Source organism: Heterocephalus glaber, unplaced genomic scaffold, assembly GCF_053883595.1.
Source record: "Heterocephalus glaber isolate CG9 unplaced genomic scaffold, H.glaber_assembly_v1.0 deba00000122, whole genome shotgun sequence".
NCBI classification, from domain to species: Eukaryota; Metazoa; Chordata; class Mammalia; order Rodentia; family Bathyergidae; genus Heterocephalus; species Heterocephalus glaber.
The window spans coordinates 4,499,915-4,514,705 of NW_028258138.1; the positions used below are offsets into that span (position 1 = coordinate 4,499,915).

The 14,791-nt window shown below is 54.7% G+C and overlaps 1 protein-coding gene across 9 annotated transcripts in view; it reads left to right on the forward strand.

Moving 5' to 3' along the window:
* The window catches only part of Dop1b (DOP1 leucine zipper like protein B), a 92,717-nt gene that overhangs the window by 21,343 nt on the left and 56,583 nt on the right, over positions 1–14,791 (forward strand). For all 9 annotated transcript variants that reach the window (XR_015451492.1, XM_087211948.1, XM_087211936.1 and 6 more), the window contains exons 3-6: positions 6,262–6,443; positions 6,703–6,873; positions 13,069–13,258; positions 14,657–14,755. Coding sequence is in view for 8 of the 9 variants with exons in the window: in XM_087211948.1 (XP_087068074.1) it covers positions 6,262–6,443; positions 6,703–6,873; positions 13,069–13,258; positions 14,657–14,755 (642 nt within the window). In the remaining variant the exon portion in view is untranslated. The remainder of the gene's footprint in view (positions 1–6,261; positions 6,444–6,702; positions 6,874–13,068; positions 13,259–14,656; positions 14,756–14,791) is intronic.

Below are 14,791 nucleotides of genomic sequence, written 5' to 3' on the forward strand. Positions count from 1 at the left end.
GGTGCCACCTGGCTGGTGTGGCTCTCGCTGCCACTGCACGGCTTCATTTCTGTTGCCTAGAAAGAGCTTCCTGTGGAGATGCAGCCTCCTGCAGGGAGACACCCAGAGCATGGGGTTCACTGCAGAACATGGGGTTCCTGGCACACCAGTCAGCCACTCACAGTCCCTTGCAGATGGGCAATTAATTACCACCCTGCAAGAGGAGGTTTGGGCTAGGCCTGGCGCAGTGGTGCACACCTGTACTCCCAGCACTGGAGAGGCTGAGGCAGGAGGATCGTCACAAGTTCAAGGCCAGCCTGGGCTACATAGCAAAACCCTGTCTCAAAAAAAAAAGCAGATTTGGGCTCTCTTCCAGTAACTTTGAAAGGAAACATTTAAGAAATTTTCTTCTATGGGCTACATTAAAGCATTTTAAAACTCAGATGTGACTCTTCCTACCCCCAACCCGTGTGGTTAAATTATCTTTTATTAAAACATTTTTCGCATTTACCTTCTCAGCCCTCTTTAAGCGTGTCAGTTACCTCTGCTTCAAGGCGAGCCTTAGGGCTGGGGATTTAGCTCCATGGTTACACCGCCTGCCTAAAGAAAGGGCCTTCAGGGGCCTTCAGGGTTCTCCTTCGTGTTTCCCACACAGCACCTGCCTAGATGCATGAGGGTCGGTAGTCAGGTCGTGTGGTGCCACAGGAAACAGTCCGATGTTTTTCCTCAGGGAACACAGAGGTTTCCTGGTCTCCAGTGATGAGGCTAAGGTGTAGTTTGAGTTCTTTGCTTTCTTTCTTTTTTTTTTTTTTTTTTGCAAACTTACATTTTCTTGCATTTTGTTGCTTTTTTTTTTTTGGTGCTGGGGATCAAACTATAAGGACCTTGCACTTTCAAGATAGGAGTGGGCACCACTGGGCCAAATCTCCGGCCCCATTGTTGCTATTTATTTATTGGTGCTGTGGATCTGACCCAGGGCCTTGTCCACACTAAACACCCACTGTACCACCGCACTCCACCCAGACACCCTGCTGAGCCTGTGAATGTAATGAGGTCAAAAATATCGTAATTATGTCTTAATTATGGTTCCGGGAAGGCTTTCAGAATGGTACATAGTTCCTGAGTGAAATAAGTAAGGCAGTTTAACTTCCAGTTTAATCACAGCGTTTCCTTTCCATATAATATAGCACTTTAAAAAGTGATTCTGGCTGGGCATGGTGGTGCATGCCTGTAATCCCACTACTCGGGAGGCTGAGGCAGGAGGATCCTTGAGTTCAAGGCCAGCCTGGGCTACATAATGAGTTCAAGGGCAGGATGAACTACACAGAAAGACCTTGTCTTTAAAAAAAAAAAAAAGTGATTTTGAAAGCATGGCTCTTTCCCTCAGTTCATCTTTTTCTCTTTATTCTATACTAGTAGATCATTTCTCATAAACTATGTATATTAAGCTTAATAGCCAATTTGGGTTTGGGTTTGGTTTTGATTTTGTTTCTGTTTTGAGACAGGTTCTCACTGTGTAGCTGAGGCTGGTCTTGAGCTCGAGGCAGTTCTCCTGCCTCAGCCTCCAAATACTGGGATTACAGGTGTGGGCCACCACATTCAGGCAGTTTGGGTCTCTGATTTTCTGAAATCCCTACCCAAGCCACGAAACTCCCCTGCAGGTACTTGCTAAGTTCGTCTTGCTAGGGAAACAAAGTGCCCGAGGGGAGTTGGAAAGGGAAAGACAGGGTGAGGGTGGCCCTGGCCATGTGTGCCAGGACCCAGCTCCTGAGAGGATGCGGGGTCTGGAGAGAGAGCCTGACTGCCCCTGCAGGCCCGTCTGAGCTCGGGAGGAAAATCACTGTGACTGGCCTCGGCCTGGAGCTGTTGCTGCTTTTTCCATGGAAGAGCCCGGAGCACGGCTGCCCTGGCCGCACCTGGGCTTCCTTCCCCTGGCAGATGCTGCTCCTGGCACAGTTGGTAGCCGGGTTTAGTGGTCATCGTGTGGTCAGCACAGCCATGGGAAAACACTGAAGATGCTGTCAGAGAAAAAGACAGACCCACCAGAACTTCAGAAAACAGAGCTCGCTAATTCACTGAGCAAGGAAACGTGTGCAAAGTGTGCAAACACACATGTGTGTGCACACACACCATGAAGGGGAAGCGAGGAGTTTGCACATCCTGGCAGGTGATTGTTTTACACTGCCACGCCTGGACACCTGAACTGTCCCCAAGCACTCAGTTCTGTGGAGTTAAGCACATTTCTGTCGTGCAGCCATCACCACGGTCATCTCCAGAACGTTTTTATCTCCCCTGCTGAGACTTACACCATTAAACGGAAACTCCCTAGTCCCCACCACCACCTTTTTATTTGCTGTCTCTCTGAATTTGATGACTCTGGGCCTGGAAGGAATCAACAGGACTAATTGTAGAACTGGTCCTTTCACTTGGCACGGTGTCCTCAGGGTTTGTTGGTGCCCTAGAATCCCTGTGTCAGAATTCCTTCCTCTTCATGGCCGAATCGTATTCACCTGTGTGGGCACCACCTCCTGTTGATCCCTTCATCCTTGGGGCACACTTGCATTGTTTCTTTGAACAGTTGTGTGTGCAGATGCCTACACACATCATGCCCTCATTTGGATATATACTGGAAGTGGGGCTGCTGGGTCCCACGACCTTTGATGAGCAGATAAAATGCTTGGCCTCTGGAGGGTCCTCCACACCATCCTCCATGGTGGCTGCACGTTTGGTGTCCCCAGCAGCAGGGCCCAGTGCTCAGCGGTGACCCTGGCAGGTGGGGCTGCTCCCCGGGGACCCTTCCTGCGTCAGAAGGCCCTGGGCTTAGTGTCACTTGGCTGAGAGGCAGTGGGAACTGCACCCAGGTACTTCTGAGGGGTGTCCCCAGACCCGGGGTGGGGGGTGCTGGCTGCTGTGGGCCTTTGCTGTCATGTGAGGACATCGAGGCCACAGCTCACAGACGGCGGCTTCTGAATCCAGGCCCAACCAGAGAAAGCCACGGCAGTGGGGACCCCATGTAGCTCTGAGGGGGCTTTTGTTCATTTGTTTGGGTTCGGTTTTGGTTTTGTTTTGGTTTGGTTTTTGTGGTACTGGAGATGGAATTCAGGACCTTGCACTTGCCAGGCAGATGCGGTGCCACTGAGCTACATCCCCAGCCGATTGTTCATTTGTTTGTGATACTAGGGATTGGACCCAGGACCTTGACACTGAGCTGCATCCCCAGCCCTTTTTACATTGTTTTAAATTTTGAGACAGGGTCTCAGTCTCACCAAGTCACTAAGTTGCCCAGGCTGGGCTTGAACTTGCAGCCCTCCTGCCCCAGTCTCCCAGAGTGCTGGGGTCACAGGTGTGCACCACCACGCCCAGCTGAAACTGTGCAGCAGCCAGGGGAGGGAATAAATCACTGAATAACTTTCAGCCTGGTAGCCTAAGAAACATCACCCCTCCCCATTGGAGAAATGCTCTGCTTCTCCTTCGGACTCTGCGCATAGCTAGCTGTGATGTAATCGCGCGATGTCAGAAGAAGGGTGTGTGCACAACAGAGCGCACCCATTCACAGAGTGGTCATCTCTGGACACGGTTACAGCTGTTCTGGTTCACATTATTGCTGACTCTCCCACCAAGTCTAACTCGCGCATTAAGCTCTCCTGTGGATCCACGGTAGGCGACAGTGGAACAGCTGGGGCCCTGCACTGCATGTTGTCTGGCAGCCCCGGCCCCGGCCCTCTGCCTGTGTCTGTGTGCGACACAGCACATCCTGGGGGCGGCCAGATCACCTCTGGGTGACTTACGACATGGGGTGTTTCTGGCTCTGGTTTCTTGGGGACCCAGGCTGGAAGGGGGTTCCTGGCAACCCTTGTTTCATGAACGTGGAGGCAGGGAAAAGGGCCTGCTGAGCTTGGGGCTGGCTTGTAAAGCCTGTGCCGGAAGTGACTCACGGTTCACTCATCTCATCAGTCATGTTGCCATACTGGGGTCAAAGGGCAGGTCAGAGGTTAAAGGGATCCAGCCCTGTGCATATTGAGGGGCACAGACGTTCACAAATCCCAAATGCTCACCACAGGAAAGACCTGACAGCCATGGTACTGCAAATGGCAGAAGTCCTCAGAATACAGAAATGAGATTCAGTAGAGATTGACAAAGAGAAGACTGTCTTGTCCAAAAATAGGTGTTTCAAGCCAGGCGTGGTGGTGCACACCTGTAGTCTCAGCTGCTCGGGAGGCTGAGGCAGGAGGACTGTAAGTCTGAGGCCAACATGGCAACTTCACAAGATCCTGCCTCAGAATAAAAAAGTAAAAAGGCCTGGGGACGTAGCTTAGTGACAGAGTGCCCCTGGGTTCCATTTCCAGTAATGCAAAAAACTCGCCACGCAGCTATTCCAGGGGAAGATGGCTCCCACCTCCTCACTTGCCCTGTGGAGAAAGTCCATCCTGTAAGGCCCTGCATTGCAGAAACTTTCCTGAGGACCCTGTCTGTAGGACTGGCTGGCACTGATGCTCCCGGGAGCTGGGTCACAGCCCTGGGCGTCAGACCTACTCTCCCGTGTGTTTAAATGCCCCTGATAAGATGTGCCCTTTCTGTCTGTCGCCCTCAGCCGCACCCTATCTATGGCATCTGTCAGCTGGTTCTCGTCCCCATCCCCAGCTACCGAGTGTGACTTCAGTGGCATCGGCACATTGTTTGGATTCTCTTACTGGCCTTCCCTTTGCTGTAAGGTACTCAGCTCTTCATGAATAGCATTTGAAGATATTCTTTGATGATCTCTTATTATATCTAATTATGTAAAGTGTGTGGGTTCATTTAGACCATGGGCCTCTGATGAAAAACAGCATTTGCTTTCCTTTGCTTCACCCCCCAACCCCCACTCCGCACAACCTGAGTGTGTGTGTTAGAGGTGGGGTCGGTTTCTCTGTTTGGCAGAGGAAAGGTGAGCCTGCCCTTAGGGCCTGGGCCAGGGGCCAGCGGCTCTGACCCGTGAGTGTTATGCTGGGTACAAAGGAGAGTGCTGAGGACAGCAGAGCTAAGTAGGGTGGTCCCTGTCCTCAAGTTGCCGGGGATAGTTCTGCCCCTGAGCTGAGCTATGTCCTGAGGAAGCTGAGGGAGTGAGCCAGGCGCAGGAAAGAGCATACAGGCAAGGGACAGCGAAGGGCAGGTGGGAGCCTCACATTGTTCTGTGTTGTGACAGTGTTTGAAGTCAGGGTATAAAGGATCGGGGCAGGCAGAGCAGACCTGAGCCATGCTGTGGAAGCTTTTGAGGAGCTTTCAAGAAGCTGGTGTTGTGGTTTAGACCTAAATTGGCCCACAAAGCCTCGTGTTTGGCGGGTGATTGGATTGTGAGACTCAGGGCTGACTTGGTCTCAGGAGTCGGGGCCTGGTGGGGTGAGGGGCCGCAGGGGCATGGCTTGAAGGGCTGCTCTCCCTTCCACTCTGCTTCCTGTCTGCCCTACCCCCTGTTGTGCCACCCTGCCTGGGGTCTGGGGTTCTCCCTTTGTGCAATGAGCGAGTGACGTTGACTGCCCGGCAGATGCTGTGTTACAAGCGGAACGTGCTGGGAACCTCCCCGTTACACCTCTGCCATGGGCACAGACGCACAGGAACAGCTCTGGCTGAGTGTCCTGGGTCCAGCAAGCACCCGGGTGCTCCCCGCAGACGGCCGTGAGCCCTGCTGTGAGGCCTCTCAGGGACATCGTCGCTCTGGCCCAGTGTCCTGGTGGTGTCCTGTGCAATTGGATCCCTCGCATACCTGGTGGCGATGCCGGGCTGTGCCCCCCAGTGTAGCTGAGCCCCACTCAGGGCCACTGAGCTGGGAGAGTGACAGGGTAATTCAGGCCTCTTCATCTCCCGGGCTTCTCTGGCACATGCACCAGGGCCCTCCAGGTGCCGGGTCACAGGCCTGCGCCACCAGGCCTGCCCTGAGGTAAGTTTTCTGTCGTATTCTGGAGCAATCTACACTTGCCTGCCTTCATGCCCCGCCCAGCGAACTCCACTGCCTACGCCAGGGCCTGTGTTTTCATCTGCACGTGGACTGGTGGCTTCCTGAGATGGAGGCACACAGCCCTCCTCTGCGTGTGGGCTCCAGCGTGGGGCCTCGAAGCTGGCCCAATGGTGACAGTCTGTGATGCGAGGCCTCTTACCACGTTAGCAGGAGGCTTCCTTCCCCGGCCCCGCGGCCCCAGAGCCTGGCTTGTGGCTCTCTGCCTCCATGTGCAGTCCCTCTGTTCCCGTGTTCTCACGGCCACCTCACAGGCTTCCTGGTCTCCGCTGATGTCCTCTCCTGTTTAACAGGCGCTGCAGAGCAACCTGAAGTACTCCCTGTTGCCACGCCGGCTGGTCATCAGCAAGAGGTTAGCGCAGTGCCTGCATCCCGCCCTGCCCAGCGGTGTGCACTTGAAAGCTCTGGAAACCTATGAGATCATCTTCAAGATCGTGGGGACCAAATGGCTAGCCAAGGACTTGTTCTTGTACAGGTACGGCTGCCCCTCCGTGTGCACGCAAAATCAGAAAATGACAAACAGGCAAAATAAGCGCAGGCCGCTGCTGCAGCTGGTCCCAACACCATTCTGTCTGCTCTTGAACCTGGCTGGGTGGGGTGTGGCTTGGGGGCAGAGCACTTGCCCGGTGTGTGCCAGGCCCTGGGTCTGTCCCGCACTGCAAGAGAGAAAACACAACCCCCCCAAACCCCAGCCCTCCCTCTGATCACGCGAGCCTGCCCTTTTGTGCCCACAGCTGCGGGTTGTTTCCCCTCCTGGCAAACGCGGCCATGTCAGTGCGGCCCGTGCTGCTCGGCCTGTATGAGAAGTACTTCCTCCCGCTGCAGAGGCTGCTCCTGCCCAGCCTGCAGGCCTTCCTTGTGGGCCTGCTGCCCGGCCTGGAGGAGGGCTCCGAGATCTACGACAGGTGACTGGGTCATTCCACTTCTCCCTGAGAGCAGGGAGGTACAGAGGGAGGGAGACCTTGGGCAATTCTCTGAGGTGCTGCTCCACTTAGTGCTGTGTTCTTTGGATTTTTTGAGACACAGTCTCACTATGTAGTTCAGGTTGGCCTTGAACCCTGTGTAGCCCACACTGGCCTTGAATTCACAGTGATCTTCCTGCCTCAGCCTCCGGAGTGCTGGGAGTGCTAGGATCACAGGTGCGCGTCACCACACCTGGCTTTTAAATTTGTGTTCTCTGTAACCTCACGTAATTGCTTAGCCGGGGGGAGGCCCCAAGCCTAGGCAGATGGGGTGCTTTACCTAGAGAAAGGTACTGATTAACGAGGGAGGCCATAGTGCAGATCCCCTTCGCGTCCCAGCTGTTAGAGTTACCCACAGTGTCGCAGCTGGGAGTCCATGCCTCCTCTGCCCGGGAGCCATGGACCTTTGTGTGCGCATCCTGCCCCTGGCCCACTGAATCCCTGCCCCCTGATGGTTGCCCCCATTCTTGGCTGGGGGTGCGGGTGGGAAGATGCCACAGTCACGAAGTGAGTGAGCCCAAGCGGCCTGACCACTCATGTCAGGTTCCAGAACCCCTTGTCTTTTGGCTTCTAAGTAAAAAAGCAAACCCAGGTTCATAAAGGCAGAGCTTAGAAAGGCAGCATCGGGATACATTTCAGCAGCACCTTGAGAATTTGTAAAGCTCATATGCACAGAAGTTCATGCGAGGGTTTGGTTTTGTTATATTTTGTGTGTTTTTTGCAGGCTCACTATGTAGTTCAGGTTGTTGTGAACTCACTGTGTAGCCCAGGCTGGCCTCAAACTCATGGTGATCCTCCTGCCTCAGCCTCCCAAGTGCTAGGAGTATAGCTGTGCACCACCACACCTGGCTCACACTGTTTTGTTGCTGCTTAGGAGTAAAAGAAAGTGTGGATCCATTCAGACTTTCAGACTATTGGGTATACACGTTGCCCTTTCCTTGGAGAATTATAAGGCACTCCGTTCCAAACCAGGCACCATGGCGCACCCCTGTAATCACAACTACTCAGGAGACTGAGGCAGGAGGATTGCAAGTTCAGTGCCAGACTGGGCAACTAGCAAGACCCTGTCCCCCAAATAAATTAAAAGTGTCCGGGGAGGTAGCTCAGTGGCAGAGCATCTGCCTGGCCAGTGTGAGCCCCTGGGTTCCATCCCCAGCACAGGACTGGACAGGACTTGGGACTTGACTGCAGCGTTGACAACACTGAGAGACACTGTGGCAATTGCTGTCTGCTAGCAGGGGCTGCTTTAAGAGCCTCCCTGCAGTGCGGTGAGTCCGCTTGGAGAAGTGCCATCTGACACGCAGGGCACCACCACATCTCCCTGGCGGAACAGGATGGCTTGGGGGCTGAGGGTGCCTTAACTGGCATCAGTACCAGGATCTGAGAAATGTGACTAGGTGTGCACCTCCGTTCAGGCTCTCGCGGGTGGGTTCTGCCCTTGCTTCATTCCTGGCCCTCCCTGGGAGGAAAGCTCTGCCCCGTTGGCACGCAGCATGGCTGGGCAGTGGGTTCGGGTCGTGGATGGGCAGGGTCACACCAGACCCTGTGCCTCCTGACTGCCAGCCTAGGCTCCTCTGGAAATTCCACTCCGTTTCCTGTTCTTATGACAGTGTGAGTTGTACCTGTGCATGTGTGTGCGCATGCGCACATCTGTGAATGGGGTTTTTCATCACCTGACAGATGACCGTGTTCCCCCAATGTTTTGCCATCTGATAAATTTGCAGACCTGTAAATATGGCGGTTGGAAGGTTTTTGTTTGTTCTCTTAGTTGATAAACGAGGGTTCATTTGAACAGTTGTTAAAGTTGCTTAACCTTGATGATTTTTTCCTGATGTTGTCATTTCTCGATGTTGAACCAAGAGCTGAGAGCTGCATGAATCACTGAGTGGACTCTGCTGTCACAGAAACCAAGCCTGGCACTGCCACACCCGGGAGCTGCTCGTTATCAGCTCTCCCAGGTCCATGCGGTCAAAGTTCCCGTAAGCTCTGAGCAGGTGGGAGATGGGCACTGCCAGCGAGGTGGCGGCCATGTTTGTGTCGTCACTGCTCCAGTCAAGGCTGCCTCAGCTTGGCAGCTGTTTACCAGAGCACCTGGGAAGGGAGCCAGAGGCGTTGGGGCAGGAGAGGGGTGCAGGTCACCGTGCCATCACGCAGATAGACCAGGCCAGGCTAATGAGTCCGGAGTAACTCAGAGGCTTTGTGGAGGCAGCTGTCCTGGTTTGTACTTTTTAATGAACTGGGAAATGGACTGAGGCCGGTGTTGGGCGGTGTTACTCGCCGGGCTCTGTGACCCTTTAAGGCCTGCACCTTATCCACTGCCGGCCGGAAACTTTTGAAAAGTGTCTGCGGAGTAGACACGCAGCAGTGTTTTGCTTGCTAAGAAACAAGATTAGAAGGGGAGGATGACTAAGTTCCTCCTCTATGGAGAAGAGGAGAAGTGAACATTTTAGTGGTTTGTAAAAGGTGCCCAGCGAGGTGGCACATGCCTGAAATCCCAGCACTGGGGAGGCTGAGGCAGGAAGAGATCCTGTGTTTACAAAAAATGGTTTATTAAAAAGCAGGAAGTGGCTTCCTGGAAATTTCCATTAAATCAGGGATTTTGCCTGGGGGTGATGTTGCCCAACCCCCTCCCATCTTGTTCTGGTCCTCATGGGGGAGGTGCTGCTGGTATTGAGCAGAGGCCAGGTATTGCAAAGGCCCTGTGATATACATGGCCACCCCACTACAAAGACACAGCCAGCCTGAGGGTGAACAGTACTGAGGCTTGACACACACTTGTTTGTTTACTTCCCTTTTCAAGGCAGAATCTTGCTGTGTTGCCCAGGCTGGTCTCCATCTCGTGGGCCCAAGTGATCCTCCTGCCTCAGCCTCCTAAGTAGCTGGGATTACAGGTCCACACCACCACGCTGCCTTGAGATTCCCTGATTTAAATAATCCAGTAGTATTTACATACCCTTCTTTTGGTTGGCTGAAGAATTCTGGGTCCTGGGCTGTCCCACCCCTTCTGTGGCCCTGGGTTTGACCCATGGGATAATTTTGTTGTTGTTGTTTGAGACAGAGTCTTGCATGTTGTTCAGGCTGGCCTTGAACTATGTAGCTGTAGCCCAAGTTGGCCTTCAACTCATCGAGATCCTTCTGCCTCAGCCTCCGAGTGCTCCGACTGTGAGCCACCATGCCTGGTCCTGCCTGGGGAGCAGAGCGCTGTTGTTGCCCCCTCCCCCAGCTCTTTAGTTGCAGATGTCCCCAGAGCTGTGCTATGTCTCCGGCTCAGCTTCCCGCGGTTGTCCACAGGCAGGAGGCTGCACAGCGGAGCTGTGAGACACTTGGGTTTGCAGCACCAGCCAGGGCGCTCCAGAGCTCGAGTTGAGTTGAGGTCAGGGTTGCTGACTGAGCAGTGCATGCAGGAGGCACAGGAGGAAGGCTGGGAATGTGGGCTCTGTAGTTGGTGTTGCTGTTATTGGTAGGTTTTAAATTACAAGTTTAGGGCTTGGATTCTGAGCTGTGCACTAAGTTTGGATATTCAGACAGATGATCAGAGTCATTCTTGTTTGGTAGAAAGTCACTTAGAGCTGCGTTTTGCAGCACAGGCCTGTGATCCAGCCACTCAGGAAGCTGAGGCAGGAGGATCACAAGTTCAAGGCCAGCCTGGGCAGCATAGCAAAGCTGTCTCAAAATGAAATAGAATAGGCTGGGCATGGAGCGCTTGCCTGGCATGTACCACGTGAGGCCCTGGATTCAACCCGAAGTACTGCAAAAGGGGCATCCGTTTTTAATCCTAGTTACTTTGCTCTTCCGTTGTGAGGTTTGTGGTAATTGCTGGTTCCTCCACCATGACATCATTCAGATTCCTAGTATCCATGAATGTTTTCAGAACACAATGAAACCTAGAGAATAAACTCAGTGATGGACTATGAATATGGGGAGGGGGTGACATGCAGTGCTTCCCAGACTTGTATTCAAGAGGGGTCCAACAGAACCCCTTTCTGGAGAACATCTCTAGCAGCCAGTGTTCCATGAAGCCTTCTTTGGGGATGCGCTGGTCTGAGAAAAGGGGCTGTGATAGTAACGGTGTGTTGGGGGGGTGATTCCCAGGGGGTTTTGTCTGGGCGCTGGTGTTGTAGGAGGGACCCTAGAGAAAGCAGTGCCTCATGAACTTCCTAAATCCATCTGCTGCTGCGTTGAAGCTCCAGCTAGGGTGGATGAAGTTCCAGCCTGCTTGGCTTTAGATCCACCCCAGGGGCTGGTGCAGCAGACTTCTGGGTGTGTCTGGGTGGTCGTGGAGGTGTGGTCCCTGCCCCCTTCCTCTGTGGCACTGTCCCCTGCTCTGCTTCGTGTCCACCATGAACTGAGCAGCTTTGCTCCACCACACCCCTCACCATGCTGGCTCTGCCTTGGAGCAGCGACCATGGACTGAATCCCTCGAGCAGATTACACCTCTCCTTGAAGCTGGAGCGCACTGACCGGTGCCATGGAGGCTCCCAGGCTCGGGACTGTTCCATCTGCTGTGCCCAATGCAGCTGCTCAGTGACTCCTGCCCAGCGTTCAGGCTTTTGCTGTGTTTTCTTCAGAGTTGGGCACAGCTATGCTCTGTTTGTCTGCCCAGACTTTAATAGAAGACCAATCAATAACTTCAGCCCGGAAGCCATACTGAGTCCTTCCCCTGGATCTCTGGCTGGTCACTTACACCTCTTTTGTTTTTACTAAGATAATACTGTGCATCATTTCTGACAAATATTTTATGAGACAAAGTGGTCTGGACCATTTCAAGGAGAACAAAATCCGTTTTTTTTTTTTGGTACCAGGGATCGGACTCAGGACCTTGCACTTGCAAGGCAGGCGGTGGAACCACTGAGTTAAATCCCTGGCCCACAAAATCCATTTTTAATAAAGGCAGTATTTTTGCATTACAAAGTTTATATACACTGATCATTGCAAAGTGAGCTGAAGGTTGAGGGCTATCGCAGAAGTGCAGGAGCGGCAGTCGCCTGACAGCTTTACCCAGTGCCCATGTGTGTCCCACTCTGCTCACCAGGCGTGGGCACCACCCGCCAGCGGAAGCAGTGCTGGTGGCGGTCCCTACGTGTGGCCGGAGTGTCAGCCCTGCTCCCAAACAAGCTTCACATGGAGACTCACGCCATTCTCGTGAGCATGCGAGGGTCCCACCGCCAGGATTCAGCCAGGGGGCACCAAGCCTGAAGCCCAGGTGACCTGCCCGCTGACACTGTGCCAAGCCTGCCACCGTGTGCCTTCTCTGCAAGGAGGAGGCTTGTGGGAATGGGATGCTCGCGGACACGAGTCAGATGTCCAGCATGAGACCCTGGGTGGGAATCTGCCTCTGCCGGGTCACTGGTCGATCCGCCACCCAGCCTGTAGGCTGTTTCCAGCGCTGTCAGGGAGTCACTCAGTGGGCTGCAGGTGCAGTGCCCTGTTCAGTTGGCGTTCCTGGGAACAGGCACCTCCCGTGAAGAGGTGTGAGTTGCCATCCCGAGACTGGGTAAACATGGGCGGGTGGGGAGTCACTGCCAGGTCCTGGCACCAGTCTGTGTGTGGAGGCGCTGTGGCAGATGGAAAGAACAGCCCTGCTCTGTGTGGATGTGCAGGCTGGGGAGGCCGGGCCAGGTGTGTCCCCGGATCCCAAAGTCACCTGTCGCCTGGCACAGTGATGGCTGTGCTCAGGTGGGGTATCGTTACAGCTGCTCAAGTCTTCAGTCCCAGCAGCCTGCTCTTTGCCTGACGCATGAGTGAGTCCTTGTCATAAGGAGACTGGTCTGTCTGGGCATGGTCACATGTCCCTGTAATCCCAGAACTTGGGAGGCTGAGGCAGGACGATCGTGAGTTGTCTCAAAAATAAAAATTTAAACAAATGAAGTAGTTGATCTGCTCATGTTGATGGTGATGCCCACCTTTCTGTGAGTGTTTCAGTGTCCACAGCCTGGCTGGGGAGCAGATGGTCTCAGTGCCACAGCCACAGGACCGTCAGATGGTTCCTGAGGGCCAGGAAGCTGCACCTCTCCTCAAGGTGTTTGAGCAGATTGGCGTTCAGCATGACAGCTGGCAGGTGGAAACCCAGAAGGGGCTGGGATGATCGCGCAGGGAGGGCGGGACAACCCCTGAGATCCTGTCCCCTCTGCCCTGCAGGACAGATGCCCTGCTGCTGAGGCTGTCGCTGGTGGTGGGCAGGGAGGTGTTCTACACAGCGCTGTGGGGCGGTGTGCTGGCCAGCCCAGCCATCCGGCCCCCTGCCTCGCTCTTCGTGGTGAGCCACATCAGCCGGGACTCGCTGGGCCAGGAGCAGAAGTTCATGCTGGGCACCGACCACCAGCTCACGGTGCGTGCTCGCTCCTTCGGGGCTGTCGGGCGAAGCACGGGAGCAGGTGGTCACTGGGGCTGCCCAGGGACATGGCCGGGGGGGGGGTCCCAGTCCTGGGACGGTGGGACGGTGAGCTGCCGGGAGGCGACATCACTCAGTCCAGGACGGTGGGGTGCTGCTTTCACCATGATTAAGATGTGTGTCTGAGGAGGTGGTGTTCACAGCCAGGAGCCCCGGAGCCCGAGAGCCTGCTCCGCAGCTCGGCTGGTCACTGCCTCGGTGGCTTCAGTCCTGTGCCCCCCCCCCCCCGCGGTCACGTCACATGTGAAACTCCTCAGTCTCCGCCCTCTCCTCTGGCTGCTCTCACACCTCATCCTCGGGTTACCCGGTGTCAGCGTCATCGCAGGCCCTTCCAGGGAAGGAAGCCCTCCTGGCCAGCCCACCCCTTCCAGGAACCCGGAAGTGGGAGCTTCCTGGTCTCTGCCCGGCGCATACCGCCTCTGCTTTTCAGGGCTTGCTCTCTGTCGCCACCTGGTGGAAGACCCATGCTTTGAACTTGAAACGTGCAACTGAATTCATTCCCCACGAGGGCTGTGGCTTGGCGTGGATGAGCCTCCAAGCCCCGGCCTGTCCACAGGGGATGGCAGCGGGCCTTCCCTGGGATTAAATGCAAATGATGAAAAGCTCCTCACTGATGATGGCACAGAGGAGACCCCGTAGACAGGCTTCCTTCACCCTCTCTCTCCATTTTCACAGCCCTGCTTCAGCTCCTTACGTTTTCTCTTGGTTCTTCTCTGTCAGGTTTCTCCCACCCACTCTGTACCCATCCAGGCTGTGACATGTGCTTTGCTGAAGCACAGCCTTGCTCACGTGTGTGCTGTGCACACCACAGGACAGGCCTTGCTCTCCAGGCCCCTCTGCATGCTGCCAGGCTGCCCGGGGCCTCGGGGTCCCGGCTGCTCTCCTCTTGCATGACAGCCCTTCCCGGCCTGCTGCCCTGGTCTTTGTGTGGCCGCTCCCTGTCCCTGCAGCTCACTGCATGTCCCGTCGAGCTCCCATGTTCCGTTCTAGCTTTTCCTGAGCTTTGTGGAGAGCTTAGGCACGAGGGCGCTGGATGATCCCTTCAGTGCACGGAGATGCCCTGGGATTGGTGGAATCATCGCACCACGTATTTTCAGCTTTACTTTAACCCAGGTTCCTGCTGTGCCCCTTCTGGGCTCATGGCTTGGAGACCCAGAACCCAGCCACCTGTCCAGTGCCCCCAGCTCTCATGGGATGGGTTAGGCTGCCCTGCCCCACTGTTCTGACCTGCAGCTTGTTCTCCGCATGGCTGCCGTGCTGATGCCAAGGCCCCAGGAGAAGTGGCCGGGTTGCATGTTTCCGGAAAGGACTGTTAGTGTCATTTGTCGTTCACAGGTGAAGTCACTGTGTGCATCACTGTTGGACTCGAATGTGCTCGTGCAAAGAAATAATCTGGAAATCGTTCTGTTTTTCTTCCCGTTCTACACCTGTCTGGTAAGTCCTCTGTTCTACTTCTTCCGAGGGGTGGTG